This window comes from Cucurbita moschata, unplaced genomic scaffold (genome assembly GCF_002738365.1).
Source record: "Cucurbita moschata cultivar Rifu unplaced genomic scaffold, Cmos_1.0 Cmo_Scf00016, whole genome shotgun sequence".
NCBI classification, from domain to species: domain Eukaryota; kingdom Viridiplantae; phylum Streptophyta; class Magnoliopsida; order Cucurbitales; family Cucurbitaceae; genus Cucurbita; species Cucurbita moschata.
Genome location: NW_019268532.1, coordinates 3,629,836 through 3,649,760, shown reverse-complemented (window position 1 = coordinate 3,649,760; position 19,925 = coordinate 3,629,836). Strand labels below are relative to the sequence as shown.

Below are 19,925 nucleotides of genomic sequence, written 5' to 3'. Positions count from 1 at the left end.
AAAAAAAAAAAAAAAAAAAAAAAAAAAAAAAAAAAAAAAAAAAAAAAAAAAAAAAAAAAGGAAGAGTTCTTGTTAGAGAAAATTAGAATCTGTGGAATCTCAAACTTATTCACTCTTACCATCGAGCCATTGGAGGAATCTAATCGCCTCTGTTGCCAAGATGCGAGTAAAATCGCCATTCGTCGATTACGTGTCGTGTGTGGGGAAAAGATGAGAAAATAATGCGTACGAACTGAGATCGTGGAAAAGGTTGAAGAAAGTAAGAGAAGAGAAATTGGAAAATGTTACAGAAATAATGGAAAACAAGACTAAAAGAAATATAATTACTAGGGTTGCATGCGGAACCGAACCCGACCGATGGGTTGGGTCGAGGAAATTTTTCGAACCACTCTATAGTTTTCAAATTATGATAAAATAGATTGCAACAAATAGATAATAAATAACAATAACAAAGTAAAATAATAAACTTTTTAAAAGAGTGAATATGTAAAATAAAAATAATATGCTTTAAAATGATTGAAATATATGCTTACGATACCCTGAACATAATAGATTTTTATTTCAAAATAATCTAAATACATGTATAAGTCAGATCATATTCAAACCTGAATAGTAGAATGAAATAAAAAAAAATATTTTAAAAAATGTAAATATTAGGATTAGACGTGGATTATTTGAAATTCATATATTTATGTCAATACAATAAAATAATATTTTTTGGTTCGAGTAAATGTGATTTCTTTTCCACCAAACTCAAAACTCGAACCAAACTTATTTAGTTTCAACAAATTAACTCAACTCAACTGATATGTTGTCAATGTACAGCCTAACAATTACAAAAAAACCAAATATAAAAATGAATGGGTGGTCGAAAATTAATATTTTTATAACCGCATGACTATTAATATTCATTCTTAAACAATGAGAACTTATTTAATTTTATTTATAATTAAAATAAAAAATATTCATATAAGAGCAAGAGCAAAAACTGGTACCCAAAGTTGCAAATATCATTAGTACATTCCGACACGCCAAAGTTCTTCTAGAATTGGAAAAAGAAAGGTTCCAAGAAATTGTGAGATACATTTTTAGTCAACACCATAGTATGACTTTAAAGAACTTTGTCAAAATAATATATTTGAATATTCGATGTACTAAGATATTTTATTTTAAAATATTTAAAAAGTCAAAATATAACCAATTTATTTAATTAATTTTAATCTTATTCCAATTTTTAAGAATCTTCCTATCTCAATATTTAATGCATTAAAATATAATATTTTATTAAAATAATATTTAAAAGTCAGAATATAAATTTTATTCAAATTTTAATTTTGAAATAATATATTTAAGTATTTAATATATTAAAATATAATATTATGTTTAAAACTCAACCATATTTATCTAATTTAAATCTTATTCAAATTATGATTTAAAATTTAAAATTTAGGAGGTCTCTACTAATAATACATTTAAATATCTAATTTATTAGAATATAATATTTTATTTAAATAATATTTAAAAGTCAAAATATAACCGCATCTATTTAACTTTTTAGTCTTATTCAAATTTTTTATTTTAAAAAAATCTTTCTAAAATATCTAATTATATATTTAATTAATTTAAATTTTATTTGAAGGAACATTTTCAAAATAATATATTTAAATATTTAATATATCAAGATATAATATTTTATTTAAATAATATTTAAAAGTCAAAGATAGACGTGTTTTAGATTCTTTGAGAGATCTTGTCTATTTGTAAAATTGACCACGAGATCACCAACATCATGCAACCTATCGTAGAAAACCTTCTACATAGCATGCTCATGAGTAGTATCAAATTTCTCGAGTCTAAACAATCACTACAACAAATACGAGATATGATAGCTAGTTAACAACTCTCGTAAACTTTTGATAGCTTTCTACATAATCTTGACAGGTGATACTATTAAATGTTCGAGACTTTCTATAACGTTCTATTATGGAGTATGAAGTTATGTTTAACTTATAATAGCATTGTTACGCTATAACATAGTATTTATAGCTTTAATCTTATACAATAATAAACTTATTTAATCATTTATAATTACTATAACTATCTTCTTAAAAAAAACATTATTTTTCTTTTAATGACTACCAATTCAACCTATCAAATTAAATATATTTTTCTTTTTTTTTATGGTATATTAAATATTAATTTAAACCATTCAAATTCAATATATATTTTTTCTCTTTATATTATATACATAAAATATTAATTTAAACACATTTTTTCTTTACATTTAATATACTAAATCTAACATGCATCTTCCATCCTTACCATCTTTCATAAAAACAAAGTAAGAGGCATCAACATGTTTCCGACGACGGCGATAGCCGCTGTACTGAAGTTTATTGATTCAGTCAACCATGCCTCGGGCAGTGGTTTTGAGTCTTTGAAGTTGACTGAGTTGTCGCAGTATTCGGATGTCCACGTGGCATAATACGTCAGCAAAATGACGTAGGTGACCCACCATATTCCCGTTCCTAAATCCACCGTGGAATGAATCTTTTCTTTTTCTTTTGACTTTTGCAACTAAAAAATGAAGCAATTGGACCAATTTTTAATGGTGGGCCTCCTCTCCTCCATTGACCATGACTTATTATTATTATTAATATTCTTATTAGAGAATATTTTGTTATTTTTCTTTTAAATATCAATTTTATCTTAGTTTATCATTGTAAATTTGAAATTTTAGTTTAGTCTTTAATCCAACCCGTTAAGCTTTCTTTGCTCGAATTCGTGACTGATATTAACTAATTCAACCATAATTTTGATCGATATCCACTTTCTAACTAATTTAGCACAAGGCCAGCTTCCTTCAATTTTAGCATTTTAAAGTGTTCTCTTAAGTTTAAGTCGAATTAAAGAATCTAAAAGCTTATCTAAGTGAGATTAATAGGGTCAGGAGTAAGAGCCACGATATGACTACCTATGTTTTCTGGTTATATGGTCACAATTATACATATTGAAACTTGACGGGTTATATGGTCACAATTATACATATTGAAACTTGACGATACGGTCAGAAGAGAGAGTAGCAATACAATCGCGTGTGATGATATGGCCATGTTGGACGATATGGTTAATTAAATGAAAGCTAATAAAAAATAGATTCAGATATTTAACATTTTTGCATCTGTTTTCATCCTCTGACATAACAGCAGGGTCGCTTACTAAGTATTTAAAATACGATAATTAGATAATTTGATAACCCAATTGTAGCAAATTAATGATTTAATTTTTTTTTTTGAATAACTAACTAAGAATATTTCTCATAAATAATCAAGTATTTAATTTATTTTAGTTAACGCATCTTTAATTTATTTTCATCATTAAAATATATACTTAAAATTGCAAAATATGATTGATCTTCTTAGCTTAAAATGATTAAACATTTTTTATTCAAAATAAATAACAAAACAAAATAATATTCTTTTTTTTTTTTTCTTGAGGAAGAATATTTACAATTTTAGAAAAATAATCTTTAAAATTTGATACTTGATTGGTTTAACATGGCAATATACCAATTCTAATTTTAATTAATTTTATTTTTAAAAAAAAAACAACTTTTAAGTGCAATGTCCATAATACCCCTCCTTCCTTCAACTAATTTCCTCACCAACCCTTGAACCTTGGTCAACCACAACATCTAGCCAATCACTTCAATTTGAAAGGGAAATTACTTTTGGCACAATACATAGAGTTTCTTGGAAAATGAGGGCTAAACCTTCTTGTCAAAGTTATTATTAAAATATTTAAACGATCCCGTTATCTCGAGAATTGAAGGGATGTTGGTTAGAGATGAAACTTTAAAATTTTTGACCTTTTAAGTATAATTATGAATCTAAAACAACTTAACAGGAGCGTTTTTATTCCTTTCTTTACTCAATACCTGATTGTCAGTAACATGTGTTTTATTCTCTAAAATATTATTGAATTGACCTAAGCATACCCGATCAATAAACTTTATTTATATATATTTGTAGTCAAGAATTTGTTGCATTTTTAGGGTATTTTAAATTAGATAAAAATATCAAAGAAATAACAACCAGAAATGTGATTTGTAACCGTCTAATCCCATCACGAGCAGATATTGTCTTCTTTGAACTTTCCCTTGTGGGTTTCCCCTTGAGATTTTAAAATACATTCGAGAGAGATTTTCGCACTCTTGTAAGGAACGCTTTGTTCTCTGTTTAGTTGATGTGAGATCTCACAATCCACCGAGTGGTATACCAGGCGGTGTGCTAGCGTGGACGTTGGACCCCTAAGAAAGGTGGATTGTGAGATCCCTACCGGACGCATTAGTGGTGGACTTAGACTATTACATGTCGGTAATGTTAAATTCGATGGTGTAAATTGAAAAAGGATTAGGGTTTAAGGTTTGAGTTAAGATTTTTCCCAAATTAGAGAAGCGAGGTGTTGAGAAGTTTCAAACATTGTGGGACTTTGGAGATTTAAAATAATGAAAATGGTTGCTTTCAAAGACCAAAACAAATGAGGCCACATGAACCACTCGCTATGTGAAAACCCTATCAAATGGGCTACGTTTTCCCCTTTATTCGCTTTGAAACGCAAACAAATTCAATTTCAAACATGTCAAATCATATGCTTACTATGTGTACATTCCCGATCTGTCACCGTTGTGCTACATGAACGAGCTGATATCACATTCAAATGAGAGATTCTAAATCTATCCAAATAAGCACGGTTATAAAAATCTATGTCGTATTATCTGCACTGTTCGAGCGATGTAAGAAATACTTATTAGAATTGGTGTATCTTCCTCTTGGGTTTGCTAAATGTAATCTCTCCTGCCCCACGCTAGAAGATATTGTCCTCTCAGGTTTTCCCTCAACGTTTTAAAAATACGTCTGATAGTGAGAAGTTTCCATATCGTTATAAGGAATGATTCGTTCCCTTCTTTAATTAATATGGGATCTCACACTAAAGGAGACAGTGGAGTCCACTTTAGCGATTATATGTATCTCCTTAAAGAGATTCCTAGCAATAAACACGCAGTATACATCGTCAATTCAACATATGATCAAATCAATTCCTAAGTTACTCCTTACTACAGTGAAGATTCAAATGAGACATATCCCGAGACCAAGCAAGCACAGGTAAGAAAGAGTGCACGGTCTAATAGTAAGAACTCTAAAATTAACTACGACTTGGAACAATCTTCTGTAGAAGCGTATGAGTGAAAACAAAACCTAACAAACAGCTCAACTAGGAACACATATGTACGTTGGTCAATCGGGACAAACTTCACTCTAGCATATGTAGAATTGACGAGATCTATTGCGTGTTTACCGCACGGTATCTTTAGTGCCCATTAAGGGGGTTGATTTTGGGGGATAGATATTAATGTTGAAGCTCAAACAAAAACATGCAGCTGAAAGTCTACTCAAAGTCATCTCTTTTGGCATCATACCCCACAGACTTAATATTCTACCCTTGTTGGTCTTCACCTTTCATCATATTAAGCATTACCGTTGAACCTTCCTTAACTTTGGTAGGAAGCTCAGTGGGAAGCTGCCTGTCAACCTTAACTCACTTCATATTTTTGTTCCACAACTTTGTTTTTGTTAACTTTTGGCTTCTCACCTTCCAAATGTCGTACAATAGTAACCAGTACCCGGCGACATCCGAGAGCGATCTTGCCGAGCAGCCCGGGATCGAGTTTACGGACTCGATGTTTGACGGGTGGCTCGATGTAAACGCTTCGTCTCTGGTCGACACGGTGATGTATCCGGGTTATCAATGGGACGAGGTTGATGAGCTTGCTCGGAACACCATCCACCAAGGAGAGCCTAGCAGTGGTAAGCGCATAAGTTTTGTTACATTTTAGTATTCATATGTTCTTGATGATTCCTCCTGATATATTGATGATCTTTCATAAGTTCGTGAAAGATTTGCATTCAAGACGAAATCAGAAGTTGAGATTTTGGATGATGGGTTCAAGTGGAGGAAGTATGGGAAGAAGATGGTGAAGAACAGCCCGAATCCGAGGTAGATGATCTAAAACGCAATGAAAAAGAAACGTTGTTTGTGTTCATCTAAATTGATATGACGATTTATGAAATGCAGGAACTACTACAAATGCTCGGTCGAAGGCTGCCCGGTGAAGAAGAGAGTCGAAAGAGATCGAGATGATCCAAAATACGTGATAACGACCTACGAGGGTGTCCATACCCATGAAAGTTCATAAGAAAATATTTCAATCTTTTTTTAGTATGAAAATCGTTATCGGGTACGAGTTCTAGTGTTTTCTCGAATGCATGAATCGTTGTTCTAGCTTCATATCCTTTCTCCTCTTTGTGCCATAAACTCGAAGAACACGGTACGGGTAGCGAACGCATAGATTTACAGAGAAATGGCTCTGGATTCAGCCAATATATAACAAAGTAGCCTTATGATATGAAGACATGAAAACTTTTGCTTTGATCAATTCCTTTACAGTGAAACAAAATGAAAAGAAATAGTAATGGGAAACTCATCAAAATACAAGGCCAAGCGATCGATCGATCAACTACGGATCGGGATCACGACATCGAAGTTTCTTTTATATGAACTCGAAGCTGTTGAAGCAGAGATCATTCCCTCACCATGTATATCAGAGGAAATGCTCCACAAGATATCGCCAGTCGGAGCTTTTGACGAAAATGTAACGATTGCTTTCGACTTCGATATCGGGAGCTTGAAGTTTCTACCCATTCCACTTGAAAGCAGCCAACGCGACCCAGATTGCTGCTGCGTCGTGGTTCCCCAGAATTGCATCCTATTAGGCTCAGAATTTACACCCAAAAGATGAATATCATCGAGTTTAAATGCATGAACATGGTGTCCTTGTGCTTGCAATGTCTCGTTCTCCTTGTCGACGCAGCTCATTTCACTGACGGCGTCATGAGCTGTGTCGATAAAGAACCTCTCGACCTCCATTATGCACATCATTGGGCAGCCCACCGGTTCGTAGTCTCGTAAGTGATCTCGAAGTTGCACCATGAGAGCCACCACAAGCTTGTTCTTAAACAAGCCCATCTCTTTGCTGGATACCCCGGACTTGTTAACTGATAGCCTTTCAACTATGTCTGCATAGTTAGCACCATGAGCCACAAGAGTCTTCATAATATGCTGACCATTTGGATCACCATCATCATTAATGTTACCAGCATCAAGCTTTAACCAGTTCTTCAATGTTATACAAAGATCCATCAACCCAACAACATCATTAGCTGTTTCGGGGCGATCGATAAACTGCAGTTCCTTCAATCCTTCAGAGCTACAAGAACCATCCCGATTGGGACGTCTCGGTCCACAGGCTGACACGCAATGAAACGGGCGAGCACCGATTCGTCGTGGTGTCTCGTCATCTGTAAAGCCAGATTGAATTCTTAATCCTTCTATTAAGAGAGTTTCAATCTTGTCCATTGCTAGAAAAGCTAGATCATCAGGTGACATGAGTTCTTGGTGCATCTCGAAATCGAGAAGAGATCGAAGACTACTATTGTTCGGATACGATGGCAATCCTTCAGGGTTGTTCCTTCGACAACATGAAACCGAACCACACGAGTTCCAACTGGATATCATTTGGTGGAGAGTTTTCCCAGTGATATCATCCAAAGGCATCAACTTTTTTGTGAGTATAGAAAGGTTTTTGGTTCCTGCCATTGCTAGATTTTGTGATATCTCCATGATATCACGACCCATTTCATTAGGTAGAACAACAGGATCAGAACATTGAATGGCTAAGCTCTGTCCAATGCTAGTCTTTTGAGAGAGCCAAGGACTCATGAGCCGTAAAAACCCGCCGTTCATCTTAAGGAATGCTCCGAACCCATCTCCGAGTGAAGGTAACTTAGGTGGCTCGTCTTCTGGGGGCAACTCAATAGGACTCCCAAATCCACTCGAACAATAATGTGGAGAATGCTCGAAATCTCTCTCGTCTAAGCCCCATTCTCGCATTAGAACTTCGGTCTCCAAGTTTTCGAGAATTTCGACGTTCCTTCTGTTTCTCAAGGACTGATGCCCCTCCTGTCCTTCAGCAACACGAACAGAAAAATCAAAATCCCCAGAAGCAGACTCCAGCATATCGACGTTTTCGTTATCCTGCCACTCTTCTGTACCCGAAAAGTCCAATAACGGATTACCAAAAAGTAGGGACTCCTCCTCGAATTCCCTCAATAAACGCTCTCTGGGAGACGATATATCAGGATCTGAAAACCTCGCCGAACCATTCTCCAACCCCAGCAGCTTTAGAAAATCACTAGCCACGGATTTGTAAGACTCATCCAGGCTAAGAGATCTTCTCGTACAATCTTCCTCGGCATCGATATCGTTTTCCTCTTCGAGAAGTTCACCAACGGTCGAGGGAGAGTTCTTGAGATCAGAATCTGAACTCAACTCTTCTGGAGAAACTTCTTCTACTTTTAGTTTTAGCTTACTCTCTTCATATTCGAATTCATCCCTTATCGAGTCATCTACATGAATATCGCACTCCGAATCCTTCAACGTGTTGCTCGACTTAAATTCGGTAGCAACTTTGTCATCTCCAACGACTTCGTCCAATGAAACCGTTTCAATTTTCGAGCCCTCAATAGTCTGAACAGCTAATTCTATTCCACATTCAACAATGGAAAACTTAAAACTCTCATAACTATCTCCACCAATTACTTCAGGAGACTTTTGTTCCTCATTAGTTTTTACTTCAAACTGCTTGGCAAACTCAGAACCTGAATGATCTACCTCATCCATCTTACTATACAAAACGCTTATCGACTTTGAGAGCTCCAATTTCGGGTTTACTTCATCGAAAATTCCCGTATCAACCCGAAACCTATTTAAATTACTTGAAGTAAAGGGTGCATCATAGGTAGAAAGCCTTGACCTATCATGCAATAACTTCAAGAGTTCGACAACGTTTTCGGGACCGCTCAATTTCATCGGATCGTCCTTAGTTACCAGAAAGCTAAAGCTGACATTTAGAGTAGCACCTCGCGCATTGCCAGCAAGTCGAAAGCTGGTTGACCAGTTCCCAGAACATTTATCCCCTTCAAGCTCCTCCAATGTAAGAGGCAAAATCCTCGTCAGGTCAATCCAATGCTTCCCAAACTCGAGCCGTGGCGCTCCGACCATAGAAACATAGATCAAGTAAAGCTTTTGATCATACTTCGCCGAGTTGTTAGCCAAACTTCTCCCACCAGATATCGAAGTTTTATGAATCAAAGTCTCATCAAATTCCGCCACGCCTCGAAAAACCTTAGACGGGCGAGTATGCAAAACCTCATCCTTCCTTTTCCAATGCACATGTAAACTATAGCCATTAAAACTCGAGGGTAACCCTTCAATGGAATGAACCTTCAGAAAAAACACACAATTGAACTTTCGATGTCGAATATGAGTAAGAGCTTTCAAAGACTTCTTCCAGTTCCAAGAAGATGATGATGACGACGACCTTCTAGTTTCATTCACCAATAATTCTTCTTCATTTGATTCGAACCGTCGATCAGGAAGATCGAAACTCGAATTTGTGTGGCCCTTGTGTAAGTACAGAGCCTTACTTATTGCCTCAATTTCCTCAAGAAGCCGACCCCCATCAGACTCTCCTCTACCATCACAATACCTAGACGACATTTTTCACTAAACAAACCCACAATCTGCTATGTTCTTCAACAATTTCATCATAAAGGGTTCCCAATAACTCTGTTAAGCCACTAAATCCACAAAGAAAAAAGGGAACATACAGAAAATAGAAACGAATTCAACATCAGCAGTTCCAATAAGATAACCCCACGATAGAACACCACAACCCTTTTCAGAAATCACAATCAAATCCATAAATCCAGTAGAAAAACGAACAGAAAAAGAATCAAAGCTATGAACAAATCAGTAAAAGAATCAAAGCTATACCAAATAACATAATGTAACAGTACCAAATTCAATAATTGGGGCAAAGTAAAGTGAAATTGTAGCAGATGAACCAGTGAGCCGAAAATAATTACCGGAATGGAGCGGATTGGTCGCGCGGAAATCTTCCCCGATGATATTTCAGAGGAAAAGCGTGAAGGGCATTAATGTATTGTCTTATGCGGCAGTGGGAACTTGGAAATGGTAAGAAATTTTTAAAAATTGAATACCCGATTTGGGATTTTATTTGGGTGTGATCGAATTCAGGGGATGAGCAAAAGGGGTTGCTAGGAACTGAAAGATTAATCGTTGGATTGGGAAACATGAGGCCAATGATGGGACATAGCAGCCGACAGATTGGGGCGCGAGTCCACGCGGCGCTTGATTGTGGAAATGAACTCTACCCAACAACCCCGATTTAATATTCACCGGGAAATTTGAAGCTTTATATAATTTTCTCTGTTTTTTTTTTTAATTTCTTCCCTAACTTTGAAATGGCTTGGAGATTGCCGGAGGCACGAAACTCTATGAGTATGACCTCTATTTGGAAGTCAACCAACAAAACCATCTAATTTTGATTTTTTTTTGGTGACATAATTGAGGAAATAGAATAACATTAAAAAAAAAAAGATCGAATTTTAGAATTCTATATAAATAATTAGTTTAAGTTAATGTCTTGATTTTGTATTGAAAATTAATTTGATGTGTGAGATCTTACGATTGGAGAGTGGAATGAATGCAGCGAGGATGTCTAATCACAAAGGGGTGGATTGTGAGATTCCAAATCGATTGGAGAGGGAAACGAATGCCAGCAAGAATGCTGGACCTCGAAAGAAGGTGGATTGTGAGATCTCACATCGATTGGAGAGGGAAATGAACGTCAGCAAGACAGTGGACCCCGAAAGGAGGTGGATTGTGAGATCCCTCATCGATTGGAGAGTGGAGCAAATGTAGCGAGGATGCTAGACCACGAAGGGGGTGGATTGTGAGATCTCACGTAGAGTAGAAAGGGGTACGAATGCCAGTAAGAACGCTGGGTCGTGAAAGGAGGTGGAGTGTGAGATCTCACATCGATTAGAGAGTGGAACTAATGTAGCGAGAATGAGTCACAAAGGGAGTGGATTATGAGATTCCACATCGATTAGAGAGGGAAACGAACGTCAGTAAGAACGCTGGGCCTGAAAGAAGGTGGATTGTGAGATCCCACATCGATTGGAGAGTGGAACAAATGCAACGAGGATGCTGGACCACGAAGGGGGTGGATTGTGAGATCTCACCTAGAGTGAATAAGGATACGAATGCCAACAAGAACACTGGGCCTTGAAAGGAGGTAGATTGTGAGATCCCACATCGGTTGGAGAGGAAAATGAAACATTTTTATAAGGGATGGAAACCTTTCCGTAACAGACGTATTTTAAAAATTTTAAGCTGAAGTGGGAAAGTAAACGTTCAAAGATGTTAATATCGGCTAGGCTTTTAGTTGTTTCAGTGTGATTTCTTAAAAAGTTAATATAAAAACACTTAACAGCCTAATAAAAGAAATTAATGACAATGATTAGCTTAACTTTTATACATCATTTAGACACTAAAATACAATACTTACAAATTTGGAAACTAAAAAGAATGGTTACAATAATCATAAATGAAACATTATAATTAGATAAATATTCTTTTATCTTTATATTTGTGTTTTTTTTTTATTTGATTGTATAATTGTTACGGCGGTACATTGATAATGTTTCGAGTTAGGTTAGGTTAATTTTTTTGGAACGGAATAAATTTGATTTGCGAGAAAAGAATTGGCATTTAACATAACTGAAAAAAAATTATTTTATTGTATTAATGTAAATATGAATTTGTTGTTGGGAGTGGTTTTGAGACTTTTCAAATAATCTGCATGCATACCTTCGAATCCTAATATTTACATTTTTTTTTATATTATTTTATTTTTTTACGCTTTTTTTTCTATTTTTCTATTTTATTATTTTTATTTAGTTTCTGTGTGCAATCGTTGAGAATTGTTGGGATTGAGTCGTGGCTAATTTAAGGAGTGGTTTTGGGTCTATAAACAAGGAATACTATCTCCAAATCTTTTGGAAAGTCCAGAGCAAAGTTACGAGAGTTTATACTCATAATGAAGAGTATTGTATCATCATTGTGAGTCCTTATTTGGTCTCCTATTCTCATTTTTACCTATCTCCTTTCTTTTCTTCATTTTTTTTTTAATAAAAGTCGTATTTTATGTGTTTATTTAGTTAAATTGAATTAAATTTATGGAACACAAAAATAAAAAGGTTATTAGGACATAAAAAATAAAAATAAAAAAATAAAAAAAGCGTAATTGGGTGGAGGCTAATTACTAGCTTAAATAAGCCAGGCTAAGACAATTCATCAATGTTCCATCTCTCTCCAAAACCTCCAAATCTTGAAATATTTTTGGGTATCTATTCTCGTATTTTTCTCAAAATTGATTGTGATATCTACATTAGCTGGGAGGGAGAACAAGACTACCTTTATAACCGTGTAGAAATCTTCCTTGGTTGGAGAGGAGAATAAAAGACCGTGAATTTAGAGAATGATCATGAGTTAATATATTAGATATTTAAATATATTATTTAATAAAGAATCTTTTATTTAAAATAAAAAAAAGATTCTTTTAAATTTAAATAAGAATTAAATTAGTTAAATATATATGCTGAAATAAGATATTATATCCTCGATATTAAAATATATTATTTTGATAAGATTCTTTAAAATCAAAATTTGAATAAGGATTAAATTAGTTAAATATATATAATTGAAATAAGATGATTTGGTTAAGATTCTTTAAATTTAAAATTTAAATAATATTTAAATTAATTAAATATATATTATTACATCTTCTTAAATTCAAAATTTGAATAAGATTTAAATTAATTGAAATCTTGATATATTTTAAATATATATTTTTAATAACATTATTTAAAATCCTATAAATAATACTATTGGGTTGAACCAAGATATACATCCCATAATTTCTATTCGATTTTTTTTTTCAAACTCTCTCCCCTAATATCAGTATTTTATTTCAATAGGTTACACAATCGAGTCCTATCGAAGAGATGGTAGAATATTTGCAACTTTGTGCAAAAGGTAAGAGTTTTTGCATTTATATGAATCGATTTCTTCTAATTATAAATAAAATCAGATAGGTTACAATGTTTTAAAAATGAATATTAATAGTTGCATGGTGGAGTTATTTTAGAGCAACAGTTTATTTTTATATTTGAATTTTTTTTATTTGGTCATGTAATAATTATGGATGTGCATTTCGAGTTGGGGGTTGAATTAATTTTCTAAAACCGAATAAATTTGGTTTGGATTTCAAGTGGGCCGGAAAAGAATTAGTATTTTTTAGAATTTTTATTATATTATCATTAATATTGATTTGTTGTTACGTGATTTTGAACATTTTCTTACACTTCTTTTGTATTATTTTTTTTTTGTTACACTCCTAGTTTATATTATATTTTTTATTACACTTTTTTTTTTCTGTATTAACGTCTGTTATTATTTTTTCTTATTATCGAGTTTGCTATTATTTTATGATTTTACTTCGTTTGAATAAAATTTATGATAGGTTGAATGATTATGATTTTGTTATTTTTAAAGCAGATTATTGGAAAGGAATAATATTGTAAAGATTCGAATTTTTATTTTATTTATTTTAGATTTTATCCTAAAATTTATTATTCCCGTATACAACTCTCCTCCTTCCTTGAAAACAACTTTTGTTCTCCAAACGTTTAGGGTTTAGGGTTTTCGAGGGCGTGTGAGAGTACGGAAAAATCGAGAGTTAGCCAGGAAAAACGTGTGGGGGTGGTTCGCTGGGTTTTCTTCGGTAAGTGGCCGGAGGGAGAATCGACCGAGGCTATCGGTGTTGAATATCGTTGCGCGTCGGTCGGAATAGGCGAGGGGTGTCGTCGCATCGTCGGAATCGGGGTTGTGACGTCGTCGTGGGCGGCGCAGCGACGATTAGGGTTTTCGCGAGATTTCGGGTAAGGAAGACGAAGGAAAACGGGTCGGGTTCACGTTTGGCCTCTGGACCAGCCCACGAAACGAACGCGGGCCCTGTGCGTTTCGGCCCAACACGGACGCGCGCTGCAGCCTTGATCTCGGCTCCGCACGCGTGCTCTCGGCTCGGCTTGACGTCTACGGCGGCTCGGTTCCGTCAAAACCCGCAGCTCGGCTTGGCGGCTTAATTGGTCGGCTCGGCAGCTCGGCTCGGTGAATCGGTATCACTGTAATATATCGATTTCAAGGTTTTTGGCCCTTCCGAAGCCGTTTCTGCCCTTAGTTTTAACATCCGAGGTCAGTATGGTTCCTAAACGTTAAATTAGGTCGAGGGTTTATTTTGATAAATAGCATGAGGTTTAGTTAGGGTATGTTACCAAAGGTTCTAAGTTTTTATGTGGTTACACAGGACATATTTAACCGCTGGGATTAGCTCGTTGTGAGTGACTTCAACCAAGACTATCGAGGTAAGTGATCTTACTGTTGGAGTTAGCTTACTACGTGTTGTATGATTGTGCGTGCCCTGTGGCCCCTACATGCACCATATTTATGTGATATGATTATGTCATGTATAGATTGTGTTGACTGTCGATTATGTATGTTATGTGATGTATGAATTATGTTGACGGTTGACTGTTTATGTTATGTGAAGTCATGAATGAGATGTTAGTATTATATGCCATGAATATGTTGATCGATGCCATAGATACACAGAATTATCGAGTCATGTCATGAGATGTTTATGCAACTGGAATGTTTATGTAATATGCTATGTAATGTAAGCCATGTGAGATGCCATGTGATGTAAGAAACGTAAATGCGATGTTAGCACTGCTTATGTAATGCCATGTTAGATATGTTAAGGGGCCTCATGCATATATGTATGTCACGTGCATTGGGATTCTTCCCCTTTATGATACGAAAGAATGAAATACGATATATATTCACAACCATTCACGAGGACGGTTTCTTGTAGGAATATTTTATTTAGGCAAATTGAACAAGCCCATCGTGTCTCCCATGCTCCGTTTCTTGAATTTCTACTTATTTTTGTAGAAATTCAAGAAATGGAGCACGGAAGTCGGGATGAAGTTTGTCTAATTTGCTTTACATGAAACTGTTCTAGTGAATGATTGTGATATGCTTATTCACAACCATTCACGAGGACGGTTTCTTGTAGGAATATTTTATTTAGGCAAATTGAACAAGCCCATCGTGTCTCCCATGCTCCGTTTCTTGAATTTCTACTTATTTTTGTAGAAATTCAAGAAATGGAGCACGGAAGTCGGGATGAAGTTTGTCTAATTTGCTTTACATGAAACTGTTCTAGTGAATGATTGTGATATGCTTATTCACAACCATTCACGAGGACGGTTTCTTGTAGGAATATTTTATTTAGGCAAATTGAACAAGCCCATCGTGTCTCCCATGCTCCGTTTCTTGAATTTCTACTTATTTTTGTAGAAATTCAAGAAATGGAGCACGGAAGTCGGGATGAAGTTTGTCTAATTTGCTTTACATGAAACTGTTCTAGTGAATGATTGTGATATGCTTATTCACAACCATTCACGAGGACGGTTTCTTGTAGGAATATTTTATTTAGGCAAATTGAACAAGCCCATCGTGTCTCCCATGCTCCGTTTCTTGAATTTCTACTTATTTTTGTAGAAATTCAAGAAATGGAGCACGGAAGTCGGGATGAAGTTTGTCTAATTTGCTTTACATGAAACTGTTCTAGTGAATGATTGTGATATGCTTATTCACAACCATTCACGAGGACGGTTTCTTGTAGGAATATTTTATTTAGGCAAATTGAACAAGCCCATCGTGTCTCCCATGCTCCGTTTCTTGAATTTCTACTTATTTTTGTAGAAATTCAAGAAATGGAGCACGGAAGTCGGGATGAAGTTTGTCTAATTTGCTTTACATGAAACTGTTCTAGTGAATGATTGTGATATGCTTATTCACAACCATTCACGAGGACGGTTTCTTGTAGGAATATTTTATTTAGGCAAATTGAACAAGCCCATCGTGTCTCCCATGCTCCGTTTCTTGAATTTCTACTTATTTTTGTAGAAATTCAAGAAATGGAGCACGGAAGTCGGGATGAAGTTTGTCTAATTTGCTTTACATGAAACTGTTCTAGTGAATGATTGTGATATGCTTATTCACAACCATTCACGAGGACGGTTTCTTGTAGGAATATTTTATTTAGGCAAATTGAACAAGCCCATCGTGTCTCCCATGCTCCGTTTCTTGAATTTCTACTTATTTTTGTAGAAATTCAAGAAATGGAGCACGGAAGTCGGGATGAAGTTTGTCTAATTTGCTTTACATGAAACTGTTCTAGTGAATGATTGTGATATGCTTATTCACAACCATTCACGAGGACGGTTTCTTGTAGGAATATTTTATTTAGGCAAATTGAACAAGCCCATCGTGTCTCCCATGCTCCGTTTCTTGAATTTCTACTTATTTTTGTAGAAATTCAAGAAATGGAGCACGGAATTCGCTTTTACCATAAATTCAAAAAATGGAGCACGGAAGTCTGGATGAAATTTGTTTAATTTGCTTTACATGAAACTATGATTGTGATATGCTTATTTACAACCATTCACCAGAACGCCTAAATTGAAGAAGCTTATATTGTTATATTGTGATTCTTAAATATAATTTAAATAAGATATTATAGGTTAAAGATATTAGATATTTAAACATATTAATTTTTTATTTTTTATAATAATATTATATCCAAACCATTTTTTTTTGTGAATTAATAAGAGACTACTTGAATCTTATCCCATTAAACTATTAAAAAAGAATAATATAGAATTAATACATCAATCGTAAAATCTAGTACATTTTATAAAAGTTTGAGATGACTAGTCAAGGAGGATTAGAAGCATGATTGCTTTTCAATTGGCTCTTTTTATTACTTCAATAATCTTATTGGTTAATGTTTTCGTTGTATTTGCTTCTCCTAGGGTTGGTCGGTGAACAAAAATGTTGTATTTTCTAGTACATCGATATAGATTGGATTAGTTTTTCGGGTGGATATCCTTAATTCTCTGTTCGTTCTTGAAATGAATGACCCTCTCCTAACTCTTTCGAATTTTGAATGCAAAAATAATTTAGTCCATATACTTCTAAAATTTAAATGATTAAATCTTAGATAGCAAGTAATTTAGAGGCATACAGTAAATATGATCAAGTAAATTCTTAGGGTAACCTAATTATGTAGGCTTAATTTCATTTTTAATTTTCTATTTTTAGTTTATTAAAATTACTTGATAAGAAGAATGCACACTCACAATCACACACAAAATACATGAACTAAGACATCTTTTAATGTCGATATTAAGATAAATTTCACTCATGCAATCATGAACTAAGACATCTTTTAATGTCGATATTAAGATAAATTTCACTCATGCAATCATGAACTAAGACATCTTTTAATGTCGATATTAAGATAAATTTCACTCCTGCAATCATGAAACTTCATTTGATTAAAAGTTTATAAGAGAATTTGTAATGACCCAAGCCTACCGCTAGTAGATATTTTCCTTTTTGGACTTTTCTTTCGGGCTTCTCCTCAAGGTTTTTAAAATGCATCTACAAAGGAGAGGTTTCCACACCGTTATAAAGAATACTTCGTTATCCTCCCCAACCAATGTGAGATCTCACATCCACCCATTTCGGGTCCCAACATCCTTGCTGTGGGATCTCACATCCACCCCTTTCGGGTCCCAGCGTCCTCGCTGTTGGATCTCACAATCCACCCCTTCGAAGGATCTCACATGTCATCGCAATACTCTTTTGCGTATGACCGTGTTGAATGAGTTCCTTAGGACAGCTTGTATCGTTTGGGTTGATATGATTATGGAGTGTTTCACTTAAGCCGAGAATCAGCCGGTCTTCTTAAGCTGACGAGAGGACTATCCAAATTTAAGCTTTCAACTTCAAAGCCAAACATAATAGTACAGGACTATCCAATATCCAAATTCAATGTTATTCATGACTACAAATCTATCTTATAGTATAATTCAAATATACCAAATGGGTTGCATTTCCAAAAGAGAGCGTAAAACAAAGGCAAAATTTAGCATTTCAATGACAGGAAAAGTTTCCCAATAGCAATCAAAGCATGAATGGTCTTTAAATCAGATGATAGAGAGAGTGCACCTTGAATGTGATTGCACCTTCAATGATCCTCATGTTCACTTTGCACTTTGACTCTGAAATGGTGCAAATGAATGCAGCTCACTACCAGCATAATGCTCCACTGTGCCACATTCTCATGTCTGACATCAATAGTTTCTTCAAAAGAGGTATCATACAGCAGATACCAACCACCCAATCTTCTGCAATTTTCTTGAACAGATAAGAAGAGCAGAACTTATAATAGTTTAAGCTCACCGTTAGTCGATATTGTCCTCTTTAAACTTCCCTCTAAAGTTTTAAAATGCATCTATTTAGGAGAGGTTTCCACGCCCTTACAAGAAATGCTTCATTCTCTAAGGTTTTAAAATGCGTCTATTTAGAAGAGGTTTCCACGCCCTTATAAGAAATGCTTCATTCTCTAAGGTTTTAAAATGCGTCTATTTAGGAGAGGTTTCCACGCCCTTATAAGAAATGCTTCATTCTCCTCTCCAACCGACGTGGGATCTCACAATCCACCCCTTGGGGACCAGCGTCCTCGCTAGCACACCGCTCGGTGTCTAGCTCTGATACCATTTGTAACCGCTCAAGCACACCGCTAGCAAATATCGTCCTCTTTAGGATTTCCCTTATGGGCTTTTCCTCAAGATTTTAAAGTGCGTCTACCAGGGAGCGCGTCTACTAAGGAGAGGTTTCTACACCTTTCTGAGGAATGTTTCGTTCCTCTCTCCAACCGACGTGGGATCTCACACAATTATTATAGAAGCTAAAAATTAAAAATAATGAGCTTCTACGGGACGTGAATTGGCCAAAAAAAACTAGAAAAGAAAAGAACAAACTCTTTTGGTTCTGTAACAATGGCTCGCCTAAGTGGGCTGCAGGATTACTGCTGAGGGAAGTGAAATATGCAGAGAAAAGAAGAAGAACTCACCATAGAACACAGGAACTTTTCTATTAAACAAGACCACGTATCTTCTTAATAAGCTGATCTAGTTGAATTTCTATCATGTAGCTAAAGTTCAGATGCTTTTCAAATAAACTAGAGTTTGAGCAGCAAAAAAACTCCATTTGTTCTAACACAGTGGTGGAAAATAACAATTAAACATGGTTTTCAAGTTTGTGAAGACCTCAAAATGTCCATTCAAGTAAGCCAATCTCGATTCTCAACTCGTTTCAGCTTTCATGGAGGAATGAACAATCGTTTCCTCTTCCAAGAAGCGCTTCAGCTTCTTATCTTCCAAATGCTCCTGTAATTTGGAGGCTATATCAGATCGCAACGAAATCAAACGACATTGACAAAACCTAATAGGAAGGAATCAAACAAAGCTCGAAGACATACAGAGAGGCAAGCTCTGTACTTCTGCCATTCGGAGACGCAGGGTTCTTCATCGAATTGACCTTTCACAAACTTCTCCGAGTACCAACTGCGAATCAAAACCAGAAATCGCTTAATTAGGGTTCAGAAAGGGTTTAGGGAATGAAAATGGAAACATACCGATTGAAACAATTGTGATATACAGCCCTAAGATCAGCACACGGCGAAGTTGCAGAAGCCGACCTTTTACTCTCTCGCTTGATGCCCATTGATTGAGATTTTACCACTCCATCAAAATGGCCGCCGGAGAAGAAGCGGCGGTTTTTGTAAATTTCTGAGCCAACGAAATCGCTTCGTGTCCTCGCGCCTTCTATAACATTCTCATTTCAATTCAACGCTCATTTTCCTTCTTTGCTTCAAAATTTACATCATTTACGTTAATTTT

General features: G+C 35.2%; 3 protein-coding genes and 1 long non-coding RNA gene across 7 annotated transcripts; 2 read left to right on the top strand and 2 right to left on the bottom strand.

Moving 5' to 3' along the window:
* Positions 1 to 5,452: 5,452 nt before the first annotated feature.
* On the top strand, positions 5,453 to 6,348 carry LOC111454289 (probable WRKY transcription factor 50). The gene is made up of 3 exons (XM_023095715.1): positions 5,453 to 5,867; positions 5,949 to 6,057; positions 6,136 to 6,348. Exons 1-3 carry the CDS (start codon positions 5,660 to 5,662, stop codon positions 6,254 to 6,256), a joined length of 438 nt encoding a protein of 145 aa, XP_022951483.1. The 5' UTR covers positions 5,453 to 5,659; the 3' UTR covers positions 6,257 to 6,348.
* A 66-nt stretch (positions 6,349 to 6,414) lies between these two features.
* Positions 6,415 to 10,210, bottom strand: LOC111454288 (protein PLASTID MOVEMENT IMPAIRED 1-RELATED 1-like). The gene is made up of 2 exons (XM_023095714.1): positions 10,047 to 10,210; positions 6,415 to 9,758 (listed from the first exon to the last, which is right to left on the bottom strand). The coding sequence occupies exon 2, from the start codon at positions 9,676 to 9,678 to the stop codon at positions 6,574 to 6,576; it is 3,105 nt and encodes a 1,034-aa protein (XP_022951482.1). The 5' UTR covers positions 9,679 to 9,758; positions 10,047 to 10,210; the 3' UTR covers positions 6,415 to 6,573.
* Positions 10,211 to 10,804: 594 nt separating this feature from the next.
* On the top strand, positions 10,805 to 11,373 carry LOC111454540. Its single transcript, XR_002712444.1, has 3 exons — positions 10,805 to 10,929; positions 11,140 to 11,170; positions 11,233 to 11,373. It is a non-coding gene; the product is annotated as an uncharacterized LOC111454540 (long non-coding RNA).
* A 6,606-nt stretch (positions 11,374 to 17,979) lies between these two features.
* Positions 17,980 to 19,908, bottom strand: LOC111454054 (uncharacterized protein At4g33100). 4 transcript variants are annotated; one of them, XM_023095336.1, is made up of 4 exons: positions 19,661 to 19,903; positions 19,505 to 19,589; positions 19,334 to 19,412; positions 17,980 to 18,301 (listed from the first exon to the last, which is right to left on the bottom strand). In XM_023095336.1, the coding sequence occupies exons 1-4, from the start codon at positions 19,747 to 19,749 to the stop codon at positions 18,225 to 18,227; spliced, it is 330 nt and encodes a 109-aa protein (XP_022951104.1). In that variant the 5' UTR covers positions 19,750 to 19,903; the 3' UTR covers positions 17,980 to 18,224. The 4 variants fall into 4 exon arrangements, with proteins under 4 accessions (XP_022951104.1, XP_022951108.1, XP_022951107.1 ...); XM_023095340.1 differs by having other exon boundaries at positions 18,279 to 18,301; positions 19,293 to 19,412; XM_023095339.1 differs by lacking the exon at positions 17,980 to 18,301 and adding an exon at positions 18,346 to 18,368 and having other exon boundaries at positions 19,293 to 19,412.
* Between the last annotated feature and the right edge of the window lie 17 nt (positions 19,909 to 19,925).